The following is a 27115-nucleotide window of genomic DNA, read 5'->3' on the forward strand; positions in this document are numbered from 1 at the left end:
ATTTTTCCTGCATTGTTTTATAGTATACCAAAATTTAACGTCTAGTCTTAACGCTCTGCAGTTTTATCACATTGCAATTGCACCTTTATAAAAATGACTGACATAATTATTTTAAAGAAAATGTTTCTGGAATGTAAATTTTTCAGTCATAATTTCTACTTTATACAGCTATTTTGATTTTCATACTGCCATTTTAGTTTGCAGTAATAAAAATAAAAGTAAATGAATAATTATATATTCTTCGAAATTCTGAGCCTAAATGAAAAATGTATAAAGTACATAAAATTGTGTACCAGTCTGTAACTTTAAACTGAAACTTTATACGTTCTGTGATAACACTATACATTACAGTTGGTTTGTTATGTGGGTTTGGATATCTGACTGCCAGTTGATGTGAGTTTTGCTCACAGAAGGCAGGGATGTAAGTTTGAGTTCTAATACAGAATACAGTGTCAGCTTCACACGAGCTTGTATTGAAGTACACATCCTGCTGCACAAAAGAAGTTTCATTCTATGTTTCTCATGATTTAAGTCACTTACAAGCTTTTACTCAACTCATACAAGACATCCATTGCATAACACCTTTCTTTTACATCTTTATAGAGTTATAAACATTCAGTCTTTGTCTGAAACCCAACCTCATTCTGTCTTTAATGACCAAGTTTTGCCTCGGTCCTTTTAAAATGTGCACTGTAAGCCCTCATACGTCTATGAGTTTATGAATTTTACTATACTCTGAACACATTAGTTTCCATCAGAGAAACAACCTGATATGTAAAATAAGTTTCTGATGTTGATTTCTGTTAAAAATATTTTGGTTAGATATTTTAAAAAATTATTTTTTACCAATAGGAATCCATATATTCTTAAAACTGACACATATTACAACAAATGTAGCATGTCTATAACTTCAGTCATTTTACATTCATGTTCCTGTCCTTCACTGAAGGAATAAAACACTTATACTTGACCTCACACTCTGTCCGTGTTGATGGTAACACTTAACAAATTTTTCACATTATTTTAAAGTACAAAATAAACTATGTATCAACTTCAGTTTCCATGTAAGAGCAGCAATTCTGATTCAGCTTTTGAGGAACTTCATCCTGTAGTAGGTAATGTTTGCTGAACTTTGATTTCTCTTTCCTTCATGCAGTTTAACCTTTTAAATGAGAAATGTTTTCTAGAATCTTATCTTTCCATTATTTATTTGTGAGAACACATCCTCTGTGAGAAGCTCATATGTCCCATTGGAAGAGAGGTAATACAATCTATCTTTGATGTTTGTAGGATCAAAGCCTTCATCCTGAAGATCTTTTTTCTTCAGTTTATAGGTACCTAAAAAATATTAAAGGAATTTAATATGAGTGAGCCACTTCAGCTTTGGATGTGTATTTAAAACTACTGAAATATATAAAAACAGAAAATGTAAGTGGCAGTAAAACAGTTATGCCAAACATAAGAATTAAATATCGGATTTTTTAAAATAAGAATATGCTTCTGTAAACTGGAAGAGAAGGTTGTATCGAATAATAAAAGTTGTATTTAAAAAATAACTGAGTTGGGGAAGTTATTAAAGAAAGCAAGTAAGAAGGAGATTATAGAAGTAGTGGAGAACTGTTTAACTTAATATGACAAATGAATGTTACATGGCTTAGTGGCTAGTATCATATGACGGTCTTAGTGGCTAGTATCATATGACGGTCTTAGTAGCTAGTATCATATGATGGTGTGAAAATAAATGGAAAGGAAAAAATATGAGTATTTGCAGTTGTTCCATATTAATTACTTAGTGGACATAGAACAACTAAAATATGTTGAGATCTTCACTCTCAGGAGTTTCAATTTGGCTGATATTTTACCTAGACTATCCTAATTAGAATGAGTTATAACTAAAGTAAATTAACTTTTTTACTATAAGATGATATGAAATAGCAGGTACTACTAAATAGGGCTTAGTAGAGGAAGGGGTAGAGGAAGTGTGAATTTTTTTAGGAGGATCTGTAGATTGAAACACTTCAGACATGATGCAATCTGGCAAATGCTCTCGTTGTATGGTATAATGTCAGGCTGTTGAAACTGAACAACAGGGCAGTGCATTTGTGGAGCTTCATTTGTACTCAGTTTCATGTGCAAAAGTGTCCGACATTATTATGGCTGCATGATGGGGATTAACAGACTTTGAAGCAGTCTGGTAGTTGGAGCTAGATGCATGGGACATTCCATTTTGAAAATTGTTAGGGAATTCAAAATTCCAAGATCCACAGTGTCAAGAGTGCATTACCTCTCACCACACACAGCACAGCAGCCAGCGGCCTGCACTTAACAACCGAGAATAACAGTGTCAGTGTAGAGTTGTTGGTGCTGTCAGAATCAATGCTGTGTGAAATAACTGCAAAAATTGATGTGGGATGTATGACGAATGTATCTGTTAGGACAGTGCAGAGAAATTTGTTGTTAATGGACTATGGCAGCACATGACCAATGCGAGTGCCTCTGCTAATAGCCTGACATCACCTGCTGCACCTGTGTTTGTAGCACATTCTGGACAACTTGAGTGAATAATTTGTCCACACACATTTATGGCACGTAACTGAGAGGTCAGTTCATACTCAAAATGCTGCACCGGCAACACTTTTGCAATTATGGACAACTACAGAGGCAGCATATTTCTGCAGAGGACTCCCAGTGACTTGTGTAGTCCGTGCCACATGAGGTTGCTGCACTATGCTGAGCAAAAAGGAGTCTGACATGAAGTTAGTAGGTATCCCATGACTTTTGTCACCTCAGTGTATATCTCTCGCAGGAACTTTAAACACTTTTCTCTGTGCAGGAACACGTAAAGGAACTGTTGCTCAAGATCTTGATATGATGGTGCAAAGATTGGAAACTTGCTTTCAATATTCAGAAATATAAAACTGTACATTTCAGAAAACTGTAAACCAAACAAATTGATTCATATTCTAATACCTGTAAACAGCAATGCACTGCAGAAGTCAGTCTAAGAAATTTACCTGTTTCACCAACATAATCACAAAAGAACTGTTAACTGTATCCGAATCAGTTTGTAATGCTTCTGTCAATTCTTTATTTATGTTTAATGCATTTCATACAGTGTGAGAGGCTGTATATTTCTACACAGTACTTATGATCCTTGAGCAAGGTGATGCAGTGATTAAGACAACTAAGCTATATCACAAACTTCCTTGGTGTGCTAATGACTAAGCATCAGATACTCTCAACCAAGTCTTAAGTCAGACATATAAAAGAATCAAGGCACTGGCACAATGTCAAATACACTCCTGGAAATGGAAAAAAGAACACATTGACACCGGTGTGTCAGACCCACCATACTTGCTCCGGACACTGCGAGAGGGCTGTACAAGCAATGATCACACGCACGGCACAGCGGACACACCAGGAACCGCGGTGTTGGCCGTCGAATGGCGCTAGCTGCGCAGCATTTGTGCACCGCCGCCGTCAGTGTCAGCCAGTTTGCCGTGGCATACGGAGCTCCATCGCAGTCTTTAACATTGGTAGCATGCCGCGACAGCGTGGACGTGAACCGCATGTGCAGTTGACGGACTTTGAGCGAGGGCGTATAGTGGGCATGCGGGAGGCCGGGTGGACGTAACGCCGAATTGCTCAACACGTGGGGCGTGAGGTCTCCACAGTACATCGATGTTGTCGCCAGTGGTCGGCGGAAGGTGCACGTGCCCGTCGACCTGGGACCGGACCGCAGCGACGCACGGATGCACCCCAAGACCGTAGGATCCTACGCAGTGCCGTAGGGGACCGCACCGCCACTTCCCAGCAAATTAGGGACACTGTTGCTCCTGGGGTATCGGCGAGGACCATTCGCAACCGTCTCCATGAAGCTGGGCTACGGTCCCGCACACCGTTAGGCCGTCTTCCGCTCACGCCCCAACATCGTGCAGCCCGCCTCCAGTGGTGTCGCGACAGGCGTGAATGGAGGGACGAATGGAGACGTGTCGTCTTCAGCGATGAGAGTCGCTTCTGCCTTGGTGCCAATGATGGTCGTATGCGCGTTTGGCGCCGTGCAGGTGAGCGCCACAATCAGGACTGCATACGACCGAGGCACACAGGGCCAACACTCGGCATCATGGTGTGGGGAGCGATCTCCTACACTGGCCGTACACCACTGGTGATCGTCGAGGGGACACTGAATAGTGCACGGTACATCCAAACCGTCATCGAACCCATCGTTCTACCATTCCTAGACCGGCAAGGGAACTTGCTGTTCCAACAGGACAATGCACGTCCGCATGTGTCCCGTGCCACCCAACGTGCTCTAGAAGGTGTAAGTCAACTACCCTGGCCAGCAAGATCTCCGGATCTGTCCCCCATTGAGCATGTTTGGGACTGGATGAAGCGTCGTCTCACGCGGTCTGCACGTCCAGCACGAACGCTGGTCCAGCTGAGGCGCCAGGTGGAAATGGCATGGCAAGCCGTTCCACAGGACTACATCCAGCATCTCTACGATCGTCTCCATGGGAGAATAGCAGCCTGCATTGCTGCGAAAGGTGGATATACACTGTACCAGTGCCGACATTGTGCATGCTCTGTTGCCTGTGTCTATGTGCCTGTGGTTCTGTCAGTGTGATCATGTGATGTATCTGACCCCAGGAATGTGTCAATAAAGTTTCCCCTTCCTGGGACAATGAATTCACGGTGTTCTTATTTCAATTTCCAGGAGTGTATTATTTGATCTATGTACAAAAGGATGAAGAGTGTCATCCACTACTCTGCAGATGAGATACAGAAGCAGAGAACCACACATAAATCTCAACCTTCAACTGATCTTGCCCCATATACTCCATAAACAGATCCCCAATGTCTTTTCTTCTCATAACCGCAACAAATCTTCTTTCTATGAACCAGCCAATGATGAGTATTGGATTGAAGAGTTTCCATCAAATATTTTGCCAAGACTGATGAATCATTATAGGAACCCAATGGATAACAATATTTTCATTCCCCAAAGTGACGGTCCATCATTCACTGAAACTATGAAATATCATGGTCTCCTTATGTCCCTATTGATTTGAAACAGATTCACCAACAATGGCACAAAAATGTTATTGCTGTTCTTCGCAGTGAACATGCAGTGGTAGCTGCCACAAACAGAAGATGTGCTTCGTTGGTGCTGTACAACTTTGACTAAGATAAATTGACGTGCAGCATTCTTCTTTGGCATGCCACTGAAGAAATTGTCACATATTCAATCAAGTGAAGGAAAGAAAAAAAAAATCAGTGCAGCTTGTACAATTATTTACATGGGTACGCCGACTTAGGAATTTTTTATTTGTGGGAGACTGCGTTAGCCAGACAAATCTGATTCAAGGTTCTAACATTCTACTGTTCATGTTGTTTTCACATACATTACACTGATTGGGTCAGTACTCATGTGCATCATGATATATGGTGTATTTTCAAACATTTTTGAATGCTGTGAAAAATGTACCACACCTTTTAAACTTAACTTGCACATTTTAGGCAGTTTGGCTACTGTATTATCATTCAGAACTAATTGTTCCATGATTTCATTATATGTTGACAAGAAAACATGTATATTTTTGAAACCTGTCAATATAATGTAAAAAATTTTTGGAAGTTACCATAGTCGGATCCACAAATGATGGTGTCTTGCACATGTCGAGGCATGAATATGGAGTTAGAAAGCTCAGACATACCAATTATGGGAGACAATGTAAAAGCAAAGAGCCTGCAAGCATAAAAGTATGTCAATATGCCTTACTTTGAACAAGGAAACAGCTACAGCACTTTATTCTATGAAGAAAATGAGAAGCCACTCAAGTGTAACAATGGTCAGCAAATGGGTCATACCACATCCAATGCAGCTCATGGTCAAGTACAAAGGAAAGAAGATATGAAGCAAATTGCCCAGGAAGAGAACTGCTAATCAAAGTAAGGCACTCTCCATTTATTACTCTTTTGCAGTAACGAGTAAAAGCTAACCAGAATTAATATTTTATGGTATTACTATTTATTACTCTTTTGCAGTAATGAGTAAAGGCTAACCAGAATGGATATTCTATGATGTTACTATTAAGACACATATGGATATATCTACTGTGGATGGCTCCAAGTTACAACGTCAGCTTGCTAGGAAAGTTTATCGCAATGGAATTTTAAACAGAGAACCAGAAAGTGTTATGGCACATGATGTTTACTACATAAAATATGTTGCAACTAACTTGTTATCTGTAAGTGAAATAGCCAAGAAAGGCAACAGAGTGACCTTTGGTAGAAATGGAATAACAATAGTTAACCAGTATGGGAAAACTGCAGTAATGGTGACAAGTGAAAGGGAAATTTTCAAGTCAGATACTGTTAAAGACATAGATAAAGTTGCAAGCCATTCTTTATACTCTCCAAAAGGTTCCTTATGGCACAGAATAATTGAGCACCTAAACAGAAAAGGCATATCGTTATTAAAAGACATGTGACAGGAATGAGATATGCTGAAAGAATACGAGAGATGCTGAGTGAAACATGTTTCGTTGTCAAGACAGCAATGTGTGATAACTTCAGCGACTATCGTAGCAGAATATTCTACAAAACCCAAAGAAATTCTGGTTATACGAAAACGCTGTCAGTGGCACCAAAGTTAGTGTCCAGTCCCTAGCAAATGAGACAGGAACTGAAATTGATGGTAGCAAAGCAAAATCTGAAATGCTTAACTCTGTTTTAAAATGTTCCTTTACAAAGGAAAACCCAGCATCAATTTAATCCATGTACCACTGAAAAGTTGAATGAAATAAGTATTAGTGTCAGTGGCATTGAGAAACAGCTGAAATCATTAAAGTTGAACAAAGCACCAGAGCCTGGTGGACTCCCTATCAGATTCTATACTGAATTTGTGGCTGAGTTAGCCTCTTGTCTAACTATAATCTGGTAATTCTCTCTGCTAGTTGCAACAACTCTCCATCCAGTCTAGATAATAAGAGCAGCATGAAACCCAGGAGTATCAGTGTAATATCCAAAGACATATGCTCCTAGTGATTAACTGCCGAAGCATTCACATTTAAGTGCTAGAGTTTGAAGCACTCCTGAAAGGTTGTGAAACTAACATAGTACCAGGTACAGAAAGTTGATTACAACCTGAAATTGACAGTAGTGAGAATTTTGGGGAAAATTCAAGCAAGTGGAGAAAGATTGGGAAGTGTAGATGTTGAATTTGTCAAAGTAGACAAGGAACTCACACCGACCAAGACAGAAATTGGAGTTGCACGCGAGCTTGTCTGGACATGACTCAATGTCTAGGGTGATCAAAAATTGTAAGGGGATCCTTCTAACAACTGCCAGACTTGCTTCCTTATGTAACCAAAAACCTCAGTTCACTTGTATGAAAATTCCTTAACCATATTGTAGTTATCAGAGGAGACTTTAGCCATTTAACTATTAATTGGGATAATTACAGGTTTTATTTAACAGTGGGCATGCCAAGACATCCCGTGAAAATTATTTGAACACACAGTTCAGAACCCCACTCATGATGGAAATGTGTTGGGTCTAATGGCAACAAATAGACCAGACCTCTTTTAGGAAGTCCACATCAAAACTGGTATTTGTGACCACAAGGCAGCTATAGCAACAATGAATATCAAAGTACACAGGCCAGCTACAACAGGCAGGGAGATCTGTATGCTCAGTAAACTAGACAAAGAAGTTGTAGTGTCATATCTCAATGAAGAACGTGAAACGTTTAGCTCAGGAAAGGAGTATGTAGATGAACTATGGCTCAAGTGTAAAAGAACAGTTGATGATGCACTGGCTAGATATGTAACCAGTGCAACAGTTCATGATGGCAAAGAATTGGTATTAAAAAGAATGCAGGAGTATAGGTAGAGAGATACTGAGTGAAATGCATTTGGCTGTCAAGAGAGCAATATGTGAAACTTTTAATCACTACCATAGCAGAATAGTTCTGAATGATCTGTCTCAAAACACAAAGAAAGTCTGGTCATGTGTAAAAGATGTTAGTGGCACCGAAGTTAGTGTCCAGATACTCACAGAAGAGACCAGACTTGAAATTATGGATAGCAAAACAAAAGCAGAAATGGTTAACTCTGTTTTAAAATGATCCTTTATAAAGGAAAATGCAGGAGCATTGCCAAATTTAATTCTCATATCACTGAAAGGAGGATTGAAATGTATATTAGAGTCAGTGGTATTGACAACATCTGAAATCACTAAACTGAACCAAGCCCCAGAGTCCCATGAAATCCCTATCAGATTCTATACCCAACTTGCAGCTTAGTTCCCCACTCTGTTAACTATAATCTATCATAAATCCTTCGAACAAACAACGGTGCCCCGTAGCTGGAAAAAAGCACAGGTTAGCAGAAGTGATTCAAGAACTACCACCCAATATCCTTGCGATCCACTTGCAGAATCTTAGAACATATTCTAAACTCAAATAAAATGAAGTATCACAAACAGAATGACCTCCTCTATACCAACCAACATGGATTTCAGAAACACCAATTATGTGAGACATAACTAGCACTTTTCTCACTTGACATACTGAAAGCCATGGATCAATGCAGTCAGTTAGATGCAGTACTTCTAGATTTGTGAATGCATTTGACTCAGTACCACACCAATGCTTATTATCAAATGTACAGTTGCACAGGGTATCAAGCAAAATTTACTCGAACAGTCCATGGGTATACTGCTGGTTCATAGTGTCCAACGGGCACAATATTTTGGGGATAAGAAATGTTGCCATCATCAGGTGCGCTGACGAACTAATCTCCTTAGAGTGGGCGGCTGATTTAAATCCCCTCCCCCCATGGGCTGCTCTCATCACCTTCCGTGCCCGCACGCCGGCAGTCGCAAAGATGTGGGCATCGGAATCTGTCGTAGCGTCCACCCTGGTCGCCAGTTCGTACTTCTTGCTAGGAGTCGACGGGGTTTCACTATTCACCAGGGTGCATTTCGAGAGTCAGTCGAGCTTATTGGGCAGAAATTTGACGAGAAGACCACCGTACTCTTTAGGCATGTCTTGACCTCAACGTATTTTCTGTTTAATGGGGAATACTATGAGCAAACAGATGGAGTCGCAATGGGCAGCCCACTCTCGCTGGTGGTCACAAATTTGTACATGGAGTACTTCGAGGAGGAAGCCTTGGCATCATCCAATTGGAAACCTACTTGTTTCTTCCGTTATGTCGATGACACACTCGTCATCTGGCCCCATGGTAGGGACAAGCTCCTGGATTTCCTTACACAACTAAACTCCATACATCCAAAAATCAAATTCACTATGGAGACTGAAGCAGAAGGAAGATTACCATTCCTGTATGTCATGGTCAAGAGAAGAGCTGATGGTACCCTGAGCCACAGTGTGTATGGGAAGAAAACCCACACTAACCTGTACCTGCATGCAGACAGCTGCCACCACCCTTCTCAGAGGATTGGAGTACTAAAAACACTAGTACACAGGATGCGCAGCATCTCAGATGCAAAGAATCTGCCCCAGGAATTCTAACACCTCTAAACCATATTCCAAAAAAACGGGTGCTTGGAATGGCAGATTAGACACGCTCTCTGTCCCACCACCACAGCACAACCTGTGGAGATGGATGAAGTCATGGAAGAAGACGTAGCCACTACCTTTATTCCATACAATGGCACACTATCAGTGAAAATCGGCTGTATATTAAAGAAACATCGAGTTAAAACTGTCTTTTACCCACCCAATAAAACACGGGCATTACTGGGAAGTGCGAAAGATGACCTTGGTTTGAGGAAGGCTGGCATAAACCAAATTCCCTGTGAGTGTGGGAAGACTTATATCGGGCAAACAGTATGCACCATCGCAGATCGTTGCCGAGAACATCAAGGGCACACTTGACTGAAATATCCAAATAAGTCGGTGGTAGCAGAGCACCGTTTGTCCGAGAAACACAAGATGGATTATGAGCATACCAAGATCCTGGCTCAGACCTCTCAATATTGGGACAGTGTTATAAGGGAGGCTATCGAAATTCACACCAGGGAAGATCTTATCAACCGAGATTGCGGCTACAATCTCAGCAAGGCTTGGGACCCAGCATTGAATGTAATTAAGAAGACTCCTAGCAAGAAGTACAAACTGGCGACCAGGGCGGATGTAGCAAGCACATTGACGCTATGACAGATTCCGACGCCCACGTCTTCGCGACCATCGGCGTGCGGGTGCGGACGGCGAAGGGAATGGCCCGCGGGGGGAGGGGATTTAAATCGGCCACCCGCCCTCAGGAGCTCAGTTTGTCAGCACACCTGACGATGGCGACATGTCTGATCACCAAAATATTGTGCCCGCTGGACACTATGAACCGGCAGTATAACCATGGACTGTTCAAGCAACAAATACACTGGGAGAAACTGAAGAATCACAAGCAAAATTTGTCACTGGATTGAGGATTTATTTGTAGGGACAGTGTAGCAAGCTATCTCAGATAGAGTGTCATCGACAGATGTAGAGAGAACTTTGGATTTATCTCAGGAAAGTGTGTTGGGTCCCTTGCTATTCATTTTGCAGACAACACTGATAAATGTGTCAAAGTTGGAAACTCACACAAATATCTGGGTGTAACATTTTCAGAGGTTGTTAGATGGAATGGTCATGTAGGGTCAGTTGTGGGTGAAGCAGATGGCAGACTTCAGTTTATCAGTAGGAGATGGGGCAAATCTGGGGAGACACACTCAGTCACAAAGGAGATTGCTTACAAATCACTCGTGCGTCCCATCTCAGAATATTTCTCAAGTGTGTAGGACCCTTACCAAATAGGACTAACAGGAGATACAGAATGTATATTGAGAAGGGCAGGCTTCCTGGTCACAAGTTTGTGACCAGGGGGATAGTGTCACAGAGATGCTGAAGAAAATGAGCTGGCAGACCCTTGAATATAGATGTAAGCTATCATGAGAAAGCCTACTTACAAAGTTTCAAGAACCGGCTTTAACATATGATTCCAGGAATGCCTATGTGTCACTTCCATAGGGATTGTGAGGACTAGATGGGATTAATCACAACACGAACAGAGGCACTGAAACAATCCTTCTTCCCCTGCACCATATGTGAGTGGAATGTGAAAAGGCCCTAATAACTGGCACAATAGGGTGTACCCTCTGCCATGCATTTCACAGGGGTTTGCAGAGTGTGTTTATAGGTGTAGATGGGTGGTGATTTTTTAAACTAAACTTAGTGCTACAAGAAGTGAGCCATAATATAGATGGCTTCTATCCCTCACTAGCTACAAAACAAACATTATGATTTGCATCTCTATCAAACAATATTTGCTTAGTGGGGGTCAAAGTGTTCAGGACATGGTGAGTCAGGCTGCTCAGGTAACTCAACACACTACATAACAGGCTGAACAAGAAGAACTCTGCACAGCTAGTCACATAAGCTGAAAACAATATAGTGCTGAAGACGAACTGTAGAAAGCATATATGCAAGATGTAAAGGGTTAACGGTATCAATCCACATTTTTTTTTCACTGTCACAAAGCCTTCTGTCTTTCAGTCCTGAGGGAAATATTTCACTAGTCTCAATATCCTTCACATGTCTTCTCCCTCTCATGCTGCTGTAATCATCCTCTTCCTTCTGTCCCACCTGCAAGAATTTGCCACAACAACCACTCAGCTGTCACGGGGTGGAGGGGAGGAGGAGCGGGGGGGGGGGGGGGGGTGTCATGTGTGACTGTCCTTTCAGTCACTTGCAGATGAATGGTTGACTGTCTTTATTTTATGTTTTGTTTTATCATCCTGGAAATTTTTTACCTATAACAAAATAACTAATTTAAATGACAATAACTTTGCAATTTGATGCAGCAATAAATGTGTAACTTACCTGTCATGTCAACCTTTTTTAGAATTCTGAGAAAAATAGGTCGAGCATAAGATGGCAGAGACTGTTTCAGGCCTTCAGCAAATGCTTTTAGGTCTAAGGTGCTATCTTCATCTAAAATGGCTACCATTCCTGCTCTGCCTTCCATCCCCGGCACCTACAATGTGTTACACTTATTGTTAGTATAGTAGATACACACACATACACACACACACACACACACACACACACACACACACACACACACACACACACACACACACACACACAAAGAGCAGTCATGAAACTATAAATTAAGTTAGAATGAAATATTTCACTTACTCACTAATTCATGCATCATTTTCTATAGATTCCATCATGAAGAAGAGCCAACAGGAATGTGAAATACATGGAGTTAAGCAGCTGTTACAAACTGCACTAATAATTAACTTTGTCAATCCAATTATGTCATGTTTCTTGTAAAATCTTACTTTAGTATTATTGAAAGAAGGCTAATTTACCTGGACTCCATAAACAACAGAATCCCTGTAGTTAGCAACATTACTAACAACAGCTTCTACTTCTGTTGTAGAAACATTTTCACCCTTCCAGCGGAATGTATCTCCTGTTCGATCCTTGAAAAATAAATTGCCCCATTTGTCTGCTACAAGAATATCACCTGAAAATATAATATTTGTAAAACTACACAAATTAATCTTTTAATATGCCCTATCTTTATTGAATTATAGTATGAGGGAGTATATTATAAATGCTATACATACACCTTAAGATTGGTACAACTAATGTATGTGGTTATGGAGATAAGAAAACAGATAATGGAATTATAACAGAAAACGATTTTGTTGTGGAGAAAATTGTGGTAAAATGAAATAGAAAATGGTAGATGATGTGACTAAAATTCCAAAATAGCTATTTATAGCTACTGTAATATCATACTGCTAGATGAATTTTCAGTTTGTGACCTGTTCTTTCATCATAAACACATTTTAAAAATGTGTGTTGCTTGAATACAAAATGTATTGTTCTACTAACAAAATTTGCAAATTTCAACCCATTACCTGCATCTCATTGATGAATAGCACATAGACATCAGAAAACATGTTAACTTGTAAATAGCAAAATATGTCAGTTCTTAGCTTAAAGGCAAGCAAATTCATGCAACCTCCTGAAGGGCTTTGTTTAGTAGAGCACTGAGATGCTGAAACTAATTTTTAAATTGAGTGTGTTACTGTATTGGGATATTATTATCAGAAACTGGAGATTTATAGAGAAGCAGAAGTTAAATGAACTAAATGAATATGAGGTGAGTTGTAAATGAGGCATTTAACAATTAGAAAGGAATTTTTATCCACAGAACTATTAATAAACTGTCAGAAGTCCCACTCATGAACAAACTGGTTAAAAAATGAATCCCACTGTTGAGTTGACTCTGATGAGACTACTATCAAAGGGAGAACATTAAAACTGAGGCTAAAAAGCAAGTTTTTTCATAAACTTGTAAAGAAGAAACTCTTGATGTCATGTGGTTGTAATGGAAGAAGGAGAATGAGAAAGAGGAGGAGGAGGTGAAATAATAGCAGCAGCAAAGCCAAGCTCAGAAGAACTTAAACATAATAACTTCTGTTTCTGATGAGGCTTGTAGGAATTGCACAACTTATTTAAATAAGCCACAGAATTCTTGTAACCCTGCAGTGCAAATGTCCACTTCAGTGGGTAGCCTATTAATAGTTGGTCCTTTGGTGTTGTGAATCACTTCTGAGGCTGCAAATGCCCACAGGGCACAGCAGCAGTAGTGTGTGTCCACTGGAGTGGACTTAATGCTGTTGCAGCCTCAGGACTGATTAAAAATGCCAAAGATGTGCCATTAACAGCTGTCTATTGTAGTGGACATGTGTACTGCAGATTTGATATATGGTTTACATTTGATAACTTTTTTTTTTAAGCTGGAACATACTTTTCCAGAATGAAAACTAATTCCAGAAAAAAAGGAAGGAAGGAAAGGAGGGGGGGGGGGGGGGATGGAATATTAAATATAAAGTCCTAACACTGAGATCATTACAGCTAGAGAGCAAATCAAAATGGGCCAAGATAGTGAAGAAAACTGGTCAACTACAATCTCAAAAGAATCAGTGTGCCATTTGTTTTAATTGATTATGGGAATGCACAGAGAATCTAAAACTAGATGGACAGAGAGGGATTTTTAACCTTAGCCATTTCATATGCAAGTCTAGTGCTTCAAGAACAATGACTGTGTGGAGCTTGGCTTATTCTCATTTAGAATACAGGTATGTGATACCTAACAAAAACGAAAACTTATTAATTTCTAGAAACTATTTTATACTTTTCTATACTATCTTTTAATAAAAAATAATTCATTATACTTGCACCCGAATCAACAATTTCCTTCCACACAGGATTCATTGTTGTGTTTCTCAGCTGGACTCTGTTTGTACCTCATGCAATATGACTTATGCTATTAATAATACACAAAAGGGTAAGCAGATAAAGTTGGCATTAAAGACTATTGCAGGCTATATAACCGTTTATGAAGAGGCGGCATCTCACTATAAAAGATGCAGAATCTGAGACACACAAGAAATTAGCTGTTGGTCATGTGACTGAGGACTGACTCCTCTATTTAAATAAATGGGTCCAAAGAGAGAAAAAGATGATACTTGGGTACAGCATCTGCTGGACTACATTAGCAAAATATCTTTAAGTAGCTATCTGTGTCATACTGAGAAAGAAAAATATAATTTTGGTTAACGTCAAGGCTGCTGAGACTTTAATGATTGTCCATTTAAAAAAAAATCTTAATAGGCAACTGAAATCTTATCTTCAAAACTGCTCATCTATCTACAATCCTTCAGGTTGGAATGAATGAAGAGATCAACGAAGTTCTCAGAAGAGTAGTGAGAGTCTAGATGGGTTTGTTCATACAGCACAACAGCTTTTCAAGTATACCCAACAACTCACAATAATTAATCATGTTAAGAACTACTCATCAAATTCTACAATGTCTTCATAACAATCTACAAATACTTTACTAAGGATCTGTCTTCCTCTATATACACAAATGTCATTTAAAATATCACACATAGACTTGGTATAGTCACTGTCATCAATTGAATTGATGAAATGATGATTTTAAAAATTAATTTCAAGATGGGTTTGAGTAAAACAGTTCACTGAGTGAAAATGTGAGAGTCCAGCATCTCCTCCCCTTCCACAGCCTTGGTAGACCTTATTCAAAAAGTGAAATAAATTTGGCTATCAAACAAAATCTGCTTCCACAGAAGATTTACTTTTAATTTAGAGACTTAATGAGTGCTACTCGTTTTACTAATAATGGTGTAAGGGCATTTTTTCTCTAGGGGGAAGGGGGAAGAGTGGGAATGTAACATTCCAATGATTCATTGCCACTGTAGGCAGTTAACATACAATTTCAGTTTGCTTTACGCGGTGCATAGTATAAGATGGTTTAGAATAAAATTAGAATGGTTTTAAGCTGTACTAACCAGAAATTCCTTAAGAGAAAAAGAAACTTTAAATTCCTTAAGAGAAACAGAAACTTGAGAAGTATTCCACATTCAGATTTTCTGACTTCTAATTTCATCTGCATTCTGCAACTTAATATATGTCTAATTTCAGCCTACTGCCTTACATTTGCCCTAGGCAACACTTATGTAATTCTTAAGAATTTATTTCTACTCTTTCAAGCAATGCCAGATTCTAAACAGTTAAGTTAGTTTTTCCTTGAGTGTAACTGGCACCCCTATTACATTCTAATTGTAAATGCATAATTTTTTATTATTTTTATTCAGTATAAGTTAAAATTTTGCTTTTATTACCTGATATAAATGCAGAATCTCCTTTTCGCAGTACATTGTGTATCACTTTCTTCTGTGAAGCTGCTTTGTCCACATAGCCAAGAAATGCTCTTGATGGGTCATTATGAATTATTTTACCTACGAACACACCTGGTTCTCCTGAAACATGTCATTTTACTATAAGATAAGTGTGCATCTCAGCTTTAAATCTCTTTGATGCTAAATTCTTTGCTGTTACTACTACTAGGAAAAAAGTGCACACAGAATATGGTCAGTAGATGCACAACCGGCTGGGCAAGCATGTGGAGCAGGTTAGTGGTGGGGTTGTGGGCAGGCTGTTAATGTGTTGTTGGGGAGATGCCATGTTCTGGATGGGAAGTACCATTCTAAATTGTAGCCTACACTCATAATTTTCTTAAATATTAAGTGGAGCCCCTGCTCGCCCACACTTGTATGGTAACCACCCAAAAATATCTAATGTCACCTCTTCTTTGGTTATTACCTAAAAGTAATTCTGCTCAAAATCAAACAAACACAGTGACTTATTTTTGGCTGACTTATGCACGATCTGTAATTTTAACATTAACATGATGAGTGGTAAATTTTAAGTAAAACCTGCTTTTCTCTTGTCACTGTGTTAAAATTTGCTTCTTTTGGCAAAACACACCCAGGATTACATGATGCCACCTCACTAACTTGTTGTGCAAATGCACTTGCAATAGAATCCTGAAACAGTGGTTTATCAAGTTTATTTAGTGATGAAGTGAGGAAAAGTAGGCCAATAGATTATGAAAAAGCACACTCTCAGTACAATAATAAACATGTAACGTCTTCATTTACGCGCCTCCAAAATCCGAGCAATTCTTGTTTGACCAGCTATCAGTGACACTTGAAAACTTTATTGTTTCATCAAATCTCAAAATTTTTATGAGATATGAAGAATGCTATGGATATTTCACTTGGCACACATGATTGAAAATGAATGCACTACATAAAATCAATTTTCTCGAGATTGGTAACAGAAAGATACCTCCACCCAAGTAAAAAAAAAAAAAAAAAAAAAAAAGTCTATATGTTAGCTAAATTTCATATGCAGCAACGTATGATGCTACATGCACCAAATCCAAAATCATAGCATCCCCTGTTTTTCACTGCAAACTTTTTCAGATTTTGCGCAGAGTCTTACTTAAATGCAAATACCACAATAACTATGACCAGTAACGAAATGATGGTCACTTCATCATGAAGCTCCATGTAAAGCTGTAAGCAATGCAAAAATGCATTTTTTTCCCCAGGTAGTTTCTGTAAAATCATTTCAGAAAGATTTTATTGCGTGTGCCTTGATTCTGTCACACGGCGTGTTGCCAACCAGCCAAAAGCAGGCAAACAATTGCTGTCTCTCCTTACAAATAAATGAATGAACTCACCCAGTGCATCAGACAAAAATTTGTCTCTGTACACAGGCAACCATATCCGGCATGGATTATACTACTACCACTACTACTACTACTACTACTACTACTACTACCTACTATTACTACATTACATACATTTATCAGTTTCTGATTATATTGTAACTCGCTTATCAGAGTCATATATAATGGTCAAATACCTGGTCCACATTCTATGCAGAGGCCCTTTGCATTTCGAATTGGTTCTCCAGTTGCTGGATCCACTTTTATGATGGATAAAGGATATACAGATGGGATGATTCTTGAGACAAAACCAATTGCACCAACAGTGTTGTCAATGTTCACTGTTGGAAAGCGAAATTCATTATACCATCTTTCAGATATGTGATATACAGAGGATGTATAAAAAAATTGTAGAAACTATATATATATATATATATATATATATATATATATATATATAGTTTCTACAATTTATTGTTAAATGAATGATTAAGAAGGCTTAAAAATTTTGTATCTTTAGTGTGTAATTTTCAATAATTTAATTTCATCCTTTATAATTTTCTTTGATATACTCACCAATATTAGCATTTCCTTCTGTTGCTCCATAAAATTCAGCCACTCTAGGAATATTAAATCTTTTAACAAATTCTTTCCATATTTGTGGCCTCAGACCATTCCCAAACATCAGTCTTATTGTATGATCTTTGTCCTGTTGCTTTGGTGGCACAGCTAAAATATAGCGACACATTTCACCTATGTACTGCCCCACCTACAACATTCAAAATTGATAAAACCCAAATGAGCCTGTGGTTGACTAAGTATACTTAAGTACATTAAATGTATTCACAATTGTGAATGTGGACAAGCAATCAGCTGTGGAATGGAATGATGGCAGTAAAAATTGTCTCGAATCCGGATTTCCCACTTATTGAGAGCAGTCATCTTACCATTAGGCTATCTGCACATGACTCACAGATAGACCAGAACATCCATGTGTGTGCAATCTGCATTCATCCGTTACACATATTACTCTACAGGTGAGGCATTTTATTTGATACTCGCTTGCCCGGTGTTGGCAGATAGATATGATACTGCAGTGCCACTGTTACTCCACATTACATTCATGTCCAAAGGAACAGGCACTGCAGTGACTACAGCCAGTATGAAATACATTAAATGTATTTACAATTGCAAGTATGGGCAACCATCAGCTGTACAGTGGAATGATGGCAATGAAAATTTGTGCCGGACTGGGAATTTGTGCTGGACTGGGACTCAAACCCGAATTTCCCGATTGTAACACCTATGGAACTGCTGCTGCACAGCAACACAGGAATCCTCACTTTTAAAAAATGCCTCAACAACAAATGGGCAATGCTCAACCAACTACTGCTCCATGGCTACTAAAAATCTCCACATGTAGGCTCTGAAACACACCTATTCCAACCACCCCATCCCCCACTTGCTCAACCGTGTCATGGCAAAAACCATCAGATCATATCGCTGTTCGCTGTATGTTACCAAAAAACATGGTGTGTTTTATGTAAAAATTCCCAATAAGAATCCGAATCATGTGAATACTGACATGCATCACTTTAGACTAAGTTTGTCCCAGAGGCTTGCAATAGTAACCATCGTCAATGAAACTTTAAATTTAAACTTCCATTTAGGACTAAAACATGTGATTCTGCAAGGATCTACACGTCAGAATGTTTGATATTTACAGGGTGTTTCACTATTCTTGTTACACACTTCCAGAGGTTGTAGAGGGGGACTTAGCAGATCAAGTTTTACATAGGAACCCATGTCCATAAACATCATCCAACAATACAACAGAGGTTAAAATTATAGGCAATGGTGCCTGTAAATGAATGTATGTATGTATATATACAGGGTGATTCCATGATGGTGTTACAATCTTTCCAGCATGATGGAGAAGGATAAATGTATCAGTTTGAGGCAAGGGCCCCTGTACCAGAAACAAATGAGTCAAAAGTTACAAGCAAAAACCATTCTGATACCTCTGACAGTGCAATACATGTACTGGTGCTGTTGTTATTAAGAATGTAGGGTAGGCGACTTTCAGAGGTGATAGTATGGACCAAAATAAGGAAAAAATGTCAAGTAAACATGGGCTCTAAAATGCATACCTGAGGAGCCATGAGCACTTGTTCAATAGAGCTGTGTTCCACAGTAGTTAAGATGAACAAGTGCTCATAGCTCCTCTGGTATGCATTTTAGAGCCCATGTTCACTTGACATTTTTTCCTTATTTTGGTCCATACTATCACCTCTGAAAGATGCCTATTCTACAGTCTTAATAACAACAGTACCAGTACATGTATTGCACTGTCAGAGGTATCAGAATGGTTTTTGCTTATAACTTTCGACTCATTTGTTTCTGGTACAGGGGCCCTTGCCTCAAACTGATACATTTATCCTTCTTCATTATCCGAGAAATTTTGTAACATCATTACAGAATCATCCTGTTTATATACATACATTTACTGGTGCAGATGTCTACAACTTTGATGCTCTGTAGAGTCGGATAATGTTTCCAGACATGGGTTGCTGTGTAAAACTTGATCTACTAAATCCCCTCTACAACCTCTGTAAATGCGTAACATGAATTGTGAAACACCCTGTATATGGTCATGTCTTGTGTAGCCAAGAGACTAGTACTTGCACTTCATCGAACTGACTGATCCATTAATGTCAAACAGCAAGGAGATAAGACAAACATTTACTCTCTGCATTGATCAACATAAACAACCATTCTAAAGGTTTTAAGACACTAAATGGCTAAGAATAACCTAATACACCATGTGGTTTGATGTGTTAAATTGCACATCCTTAACACAAACCACAAATTTTGTAAAAGGTCTAGCAGATATCTCATTACAACTTCCACTTTTAAGTTTCTATGCTTTCTATAGTTTTCTGTACATTCAGGTTATGAGAAATAATCTCTTGGTCTATCAAACAGTAATTTCATTAATTATGTTTCTCTTATCTACTTTTTGATACATCTTAAAGCATTTTCAGTAATTTTATAAACATACCGTGCACTTGTATTTCTTCACATCAGAAAAGTATGCCGAGGCAGAGAATTTTTTACGTATGACAACAGTGCACCCATATAGAAGTGCCTGGCCGATGGTCATCACACCTCCTGCAGTATGGTATAATGGAAGAGGTGTGTAGAAACGGTCTGAGTTTTTAAATCCAGCAAGCCAACTAATAGCAGCAGCAATAAACTCAAATCTGAAAAACATAATTTATGGTTAACTTACATTTATTATAAGATAGCAGAGTACAAGAAAAGTATGTTTGTTTGGAAACAAAATGTTTTTATTCATATCAGAAATAGACTACTCACAAAATTCACATGTTATTTTATTCCTGTAACATCTCTATCTTTCAGTGTGCAGCTATTTTTCCCCCTCATGATAAGCAGGACATGAGAATTTAACATCCTGTCAGTGACAAGGTCATTAGAAATGAAGTGCAAACTCTGACTGGGGAAGGAAACTGAAATTTAAGTTATTTAGGGAAATCATGGGAAGCCATAATCTGGATTCTGAGTATGAGGAGTCCAGTGTCTTCACCATTGGTCTCCCCCCCTCCCCCTCCACCCCCCCCCCCCACCCCTCCCCCGCCTTTATGTTCATTAAGAGTAGAATTCAATCAAAATAGAAAATCCCACTACCAAGCCCAGAGAACTATGCAATTCTGATTGGCTGCATTGTCATCCTCTGCCTTGTGGCATCATTTAGATGCAGTTGGGAGGGCATGGGATTAGCACATTGCTCTCTCATCCATTGTCAGTTTTCCAGACCATGGAGCCACCACACATTTATAAAACTCCTGAGTTGGCTTCACAAGGTAGAGCACCTCATTATATTGAAGTTTATGAAAGATAAAATGACATTGTCAGGATAAAGATAGACAAGAAATGTGAGAAACTAAAGGACATAGTTTCGAATGTGGGAATACAAAAAAAATATACTCCAAAACTCAGGCCAGAAGAGACAGTGTATGTATCTTCCCATTGTTCCTGTTTCAGAAACAGATTAGGTTAAAGTCCTCTTCAGTATCAGTAAAATTGATCTTAGGATGCAACCACAGATACACTTCATCTAAGTGTCTTTACTGGAAAAGCAATCCCATTGAATTATTTTCCATACTGTAGGCTCAAGATATTAATCATATAATAAGTTCACATCATTAATTTTTTACAGTTGTTGCTGCCGAGTGAGATTATCCTTTTTAATAACACAGGAAAGGAAGCTAAAGTAATTTATGCTATGATGCATATGAACTGCATAAGCCGAGCTTGGAGACATGTTGTCAAATAACAGCAGTGAGATTCTTTCAAACTTAAATTTATAACTTCAGAAACTTTTTACTACCAGCAGCACATAATATCAAGATGATTTTGCTCACAAAAAAGCATGTACACAATTCAGCATATTGTTAGGTTCATTTTATTCAACTGTGTTCATGTTCTTTACCTTAAGTTAATATTAAAATGATTTTGCATGTAATTCAACTATTTACCTTGCATGGCTTATAACAGCAGCTTTGGGTAGTCCAGTAGTGCCTGAGGTGTAAATGTACAGGAGGGGATCATCATAGGCTGGCTTGTCTACCACAGTGGTTGGTGTGGGTGAGGCTGCCGCCAGCAGCTGAGGGAGGTCTTTCTCCCCAAGTGCAGCAGATATGTCACTGCTAGCTGAACCAGTGTACCACTGGTAAAGCTGCACACTGGCTGGCAAACTCTCTTTTATGTCTTTAATTGCTAGAAAATAAAACGGTACTTCTAAATTATAACAATCTAGTGGATGGTATCAACACACAATTTCAATAATTTGAAGCATGGAAACTCTAGATACTAATCATGGATAATGTAACTCATTTATAGCTACATCCACTCATACATCTACACTCTGTGAGCCACTTTATGGTGCATGTATGAAGGTACTTTATATCAATATTATTGATTACCTGTTCTATACCTTTTTTGTATTGAGTGAGGGAAAAATTATTACCTATATGCCTATGCGAAGACCCTTATATCTGATATATATGATGATGACAACATTATGATTGTACAGTCTACTTTAATTACAGATTCTCTAAATCTACCCGGCAGGATTTAACAATACTACATTGTATTTCTTACAAGTATTTCGAGTTAAGTCCCTCAAAACACTTGCTATGCTTTTGTAAGGGCCATACTGATATGTTATCTTCCTAATAGGGGGCCTCTGAATTCATTCCATGTCTGTTCCCATGCCTATTTCATAATGAGTGAAAACACTGGGGTAACAGTCTAGAATTAAGAAATTTTTGCAACTTATTAGAACTTAAACAAATTTTACCTTACATAAGAGTGAAAAGTAATAGTCTAAATTACAATTTCCTTTCTTCCTATTGGTGAGGACCAGTTTTGGTTATCATTAACCATGATCTGACCCAAATTAAACCATCCAGACTACATGAGGAGTTGCTGCTCAGAGCCACTGCAAACCACCAAAAGATATCCACTCTCAACTGTTAGTGATAGATACCTTTCAGCATTACACAGTGGCTCTGACTACTGGCTCCTTATGTGGTCTGGGTAAATTAATTTTAGTCAGATGTTGTTTATGATAAATAAAACCAGTAACCACCAATAGAAAGAAAATAAATTATATTTTAGACTGTTACTTTTTATTCTTACTTGAGAATCGGTCATACTAGTATCTTGTATGTGATTACCTACAGACATGGATTGCACTTTCCCAGAACCCTTCCAAGAAATTTAAGTCTTTCATTCACCTTCCCTAAAACTGGTTTTATACAGAAATTAGAAGTATTTGACATGAAATCATCCAATTTGTTCAAAACAAAGCTACCTTAATTAAATTTCTATTTTATGCACTTCAGAAATGCACAGAAATTACATACGTAGTAAAAACAAATAAGAGAAATGTTTTCCATACATCAGACAATAAATCGTTTTCTCAGTCACATCTTTCTCTGTACTCTAAGAGCCCTTTATGCTCTGCATCTCTTAGATGGGTATATTTATTAAGCTACAAGTTCATTTAATTTAATTTTAATCAACTCTTCTCAGTCTTTTACTGATATTTTTTAGCTTTAGTTATTTAGCTTTGGTACAAAACCATAACATCCATACCTGGTGCAAGTTCCCTCTGAAATATGACTGCTGTACAGTTTGAAGCCTTTATTGAATGTACCAATGGATACTGGCGCAAGTTGAAGTTTATGAGAGGTGCAATAACACCTAATTTTGAGAGGCCCAGCCACAGACAGACAAATTCTGGTCTGTTTTCTAGGAAGATGGCAACTGCATCGCCCTTCTTGAATCCAAGACTTGCAAATACACTTGCTACACGGTTGCTGTATTCTTCCACCTGAAAGAAATTCAGAATTTGATCTTCTAAATAATATGTAAAGTCTCAAAATGATTAAACAGATGATCCTTTTCAAGTATGTACTCTATGAAACACGAAATTGTCACCCTTAACTCAAAAATACAAACTGTACAGTGGAAAGATGGATCATATCATATCAGAATATTTTCATAGCCACAATGAAATGAAAATTCAGTAATGGAACCTTCAACTTTCATGAAGGAAACTTCCTCTCAGAGCTAAAACCTAGGGAAAAGAAAATATATAAAAATGCAACAAAGGTGTTCTGAAAAGTGACAAATTAATCATGAATGTTGTCACTGTTATCTTATATAAATGGCATTTACTTTTCTTGTAAAATAAAAATTGAAAAATATAGAAATCTTCATTTTTCTGATAGACCTTCATAGTAACTGACAATGAGAGAGAGAGAGAGAGAGAGAGAGAGAGAGAGAGAGAGAGAGAGAGAGTGTTGCCATGTGAGGAAAGAAACCTGTGAAAAAAGGGACAGAAGAAAAAATTGCGCTAGATGTGAACAACATGCTAATGATAGCTCAGTAGAGCTGAGAAATATTGAAACACTTCTCATGAAGCACTTTCTTTCCTGTTTTGTACTTGGATAAAATTTGAGAAAACATAATATTGCCCGTATCCTCATATGAGTACTAGGACTATTTTTAAACATGGAAAAAAGTGTAAATGTTGTCTTTTGTAAACTAGTCCATGGCATTGTGTAAATGTGTGTTGTTCTTATACATCAGTTATTAAATTGCTCAATATATCCCAGTCATTTCCATAGTCAAAGACAAATGTGATTCAATATGTAAGGTAACAAAGAGCTCTCATCGGTGTATAAATATCTCATATGAATTAAATTCCATGTCTAGATAGAATAGAGAATCAAATCTTTCAAATAGCACTGATAGTTGGTGGTAGTTGTGGCATTATACTTCAAAATACAGTTTCAAGATGTAGGCATTGACAGAGATATGGTTAGAGATTGAAGTGTGAGATGCAATAAGACTTTTGCATGTAAAGAAAAATTTGCCAGCTCTAATTAAGCATCAATTCGTGGAAGCTTGCAGAGAATTTAAAGCCACAAAAACAGTTGTGGTCTGGTCCCAGGAATTTGATAAAGGCAGAACAGATGTCCAAGACAAGTAAAACCATGTTGAAGGGTTGATTCAAGCTGACCATCATATTCATACAAGGTTCACTGCACACAAATTCGACATTGGCAGTGTAATGGATATCATATATAACACACTGGACTGCTGAAAGACATGGCAATAACTGTCAGACAAGAATAAAGCCAATCAAATGGTGTTATTGCTTCAGCACTTAATATGGTATGAGGGACAGGATGTTTCGTTCCTGAACTCTGTCATCACAGGGATGACATATGGGTGCAATGCATGACACTTGAGATGAAGCATGCATCAGTGTCATGGAGACATCTTACTCCTCAACCCCCATAAGAACTTCTAACCAGTCCACATAGGAAGTAAGGCTACAATGTTTTGGAACATGCAGAGTATGCTACTGGTCGATTTCCTCACCCATGGACAGACTGTTAATGATGTCAGTTATTGTGCCACGTTAGAACAGTTGCAGAAGGCATTTCAGAGAAAATAACCAAGATTACTTTGAAAAAGGTGTTGCATTGTTAAGCAACAGCACATGGGTGCATGCCTTAGATACAAGTGATTTAGTGTGACATCTCTGACTGACTGTATTAGACCTCACTTTGTACATCCCTGATCTTGCATCAAGTGATTTTCGTTTCTTTGGATTATTAAAGAAGCACCTAGCCTGTCAGCTCATCAGAAGCAGACATTCATTCAAAAGGCTGTAGTTTAGTAGCTTCTAGATCTGGATGCTGATTGCTTTTGTGCCAGTTCCAACAGATTGATTTTCCAGTGGGGCGAGTGCTTAGACAATCCTGGTGACTATGAGGAATTTATTACGTACTAGTGCTTTAATAACTTTGTGTATCTCTCTGATTTCCTGAATAAACTTTTTCTCACAGCAGTATTGTTGTTTAACTTTTGATCCACCATCATATTTCACTCCTGAAAATATCACGCAGTATAACAGCTTAAAACCAGTCTGTTAAGGGGGACAATTCCACATGCTTTCAGAATGAGAGCATGCCATACCTAGCACATCTAGTTTACTTTTCAGATCACATTCTCAGAAATTTTTCATTGTTTCAAATTTGCAAAATGAGAGCTACAGCATGCATAAAATATAATTATGATTCACAAATCTGAACTACCACAAATAATTACTTATGTGTACTGCCACATCATTCAACAATTACAATAATATATTTCTTTTGTTGTCATGAGTGTTGATTTATTCATTAATTCTAGTATTTTGGATTGACATTTCGACAATTATTTGTGGAAATAATGAACTAGAGGAACTGGTTTTGTGGCAAATAAGACAGTCAATTTTAAATCTCACAGAACTTCTGTGAAACAATGAGAGCTATTACATTCAGAGGATTGCTTTGTGAAAGAAAAAATTGTAAAGATGCAAATGATTTTTCAAGCATGAAATTAAGATGGCATTATTTATTTTTCACAAATGATCATCATGGTCATAGTGTAGAATGTTTACAATCCCTTATTTAACATCTTGCCATTTCAATTATTTGCTTGTTTGATATATTTGTATATTATTTTTAATTATAATTGAAATAGTATTCTAATTATGTATAAGTGTAATATGACTAGCATACTGTACACAAATTTATTCCATGGAAACATTAACAACTTGAACACAGTATTTAAATAACATTCAGTGGGAACTAATTATGTTCACAAAGAGCCGTAGCAATACACATAAAACTGAGGTCAAGTGTAGCTCAGCTAGCCTTAAATAGACTGGGGCTTGCGACGATATAATAATGCTGCAAGTGCGACCTTTTGAAAGTATGCAGGTATTTCACTGTGTTTCTCCCCTCTTAGGGAGATCGCAGAGCCTTGAAACATCCTCCTTGTTCTCTGGGTGTTCTGGCTAAGGTGTTGTGCTGCAATGGGAGCATACGGTATGAAGCAGTTTGGCTGCAGACACATTCTGTGCCCACCTTCCAGTATCAAAAACCAATGGCAATACTGGCTATGCTGGGACTGTTTCCATATTGACCTCGGGCATCAGCTCTGGTGATGGGGCTCAGAGTGCTGATGATACTGGTACCAGCGGTCGCTCAGGAACGGGTGGTGGAACCCCATTAGTTGCAGACTTTGTCTGGCAATGACAGCTGGAATCCATTTAGGGCAACATCTGAAACTGTGTGTGGTGGCTGCATGGATTGATGTCCAGTTGGAGGATGCAGGAGGTGTATCACTATCCTCAGCTGGCAAATGTTGAATGGCTCCACCGTGAAATGGTATGAGTAGAGAAACTGATCTAAGGTAATGTCAGATGGACAATTGACAACATACTTTAAATTTCAATTTTGAACATTTTCTTTAGGTAATCTACCTCACCATTAGATTGTTGATGGAAGGGCAGCTCCAGGATGTGACAGATACCACAGGAATCGCAAAATACTGCA

At 38.4% G+C, this 27115-nt stretch overlaps 1 protein-coding gene across 4 annotated transcripts in view; it reads right to left on the reverse strand.

The window, feature by feature from the left end:
• Nucleotides 1–452: 452 nt before the first annotated feature.
• LOC124608169 (long-chain fatty acid transport protein 1-like) overlaps nucleotides 453–27115 on the reverse strand; it is a 391222-nt gene continuing 364559 nt past the window's right edge. For all 4 annotated transcript variants that reach the window (XM_047139965.1, XM_047139964.1, XM_047139966.1 and 1 more), the window contains exons 4-12: nucleotides 23313–23550; nucleotides 21689–21929; nucleotides 20191–20392; nucleotides 17706–17898; nucleotides 17327–17470; nucleotides 15736–15873; nucleotides 12385–12542; nucleotides 11888–12041; nucleotides 453–1338 (exon numbers count right to left, since the gene is read on the reverse strand). In XM_047139965.1, coding sequence (XP_046995921.1) covers nucleotides 1184–1338; nucleotides 11888–12041; nucleotides 12385–12542; nucleotides 15736–15873; nucleotides 17327–17470; nucleotides 17706–17898; nucleotides 20191–20392; nucleotides 21689–21929; nucleotides 23313–23550 — 1623 coding nt within the window. In that variant the 3' untranslated portion in view covers nucleotides 453–1183. The remainder of the gene's footprint in view (nucleotides 1339–11887; nucleotides 12042–12384; nucleotides 12543–15735; nucleotides 15874–17326; nucleotides 17471–17705; nucleotides 17899–20190; nucleotides 20393–21688; nucleotides 21930–23312; nucleotides 23551–27115) is intronic.

The sequence above is a fragment of the Schistocerca americana genome, chromosome 1, assembly GCF_021461395.2.
Source record: "Schistocerca americana isolate TAMUIC-IGC-003095 chromosome 1, iqSchAmer2.1, whole genome shotgun sequence".
NCBI classification, from domain to species: Eukaryota; Metazoa; Arthropoda; class Insecta; order Orthoptera; family Acrididae; genus Schistocerca; species Schistocerca americana.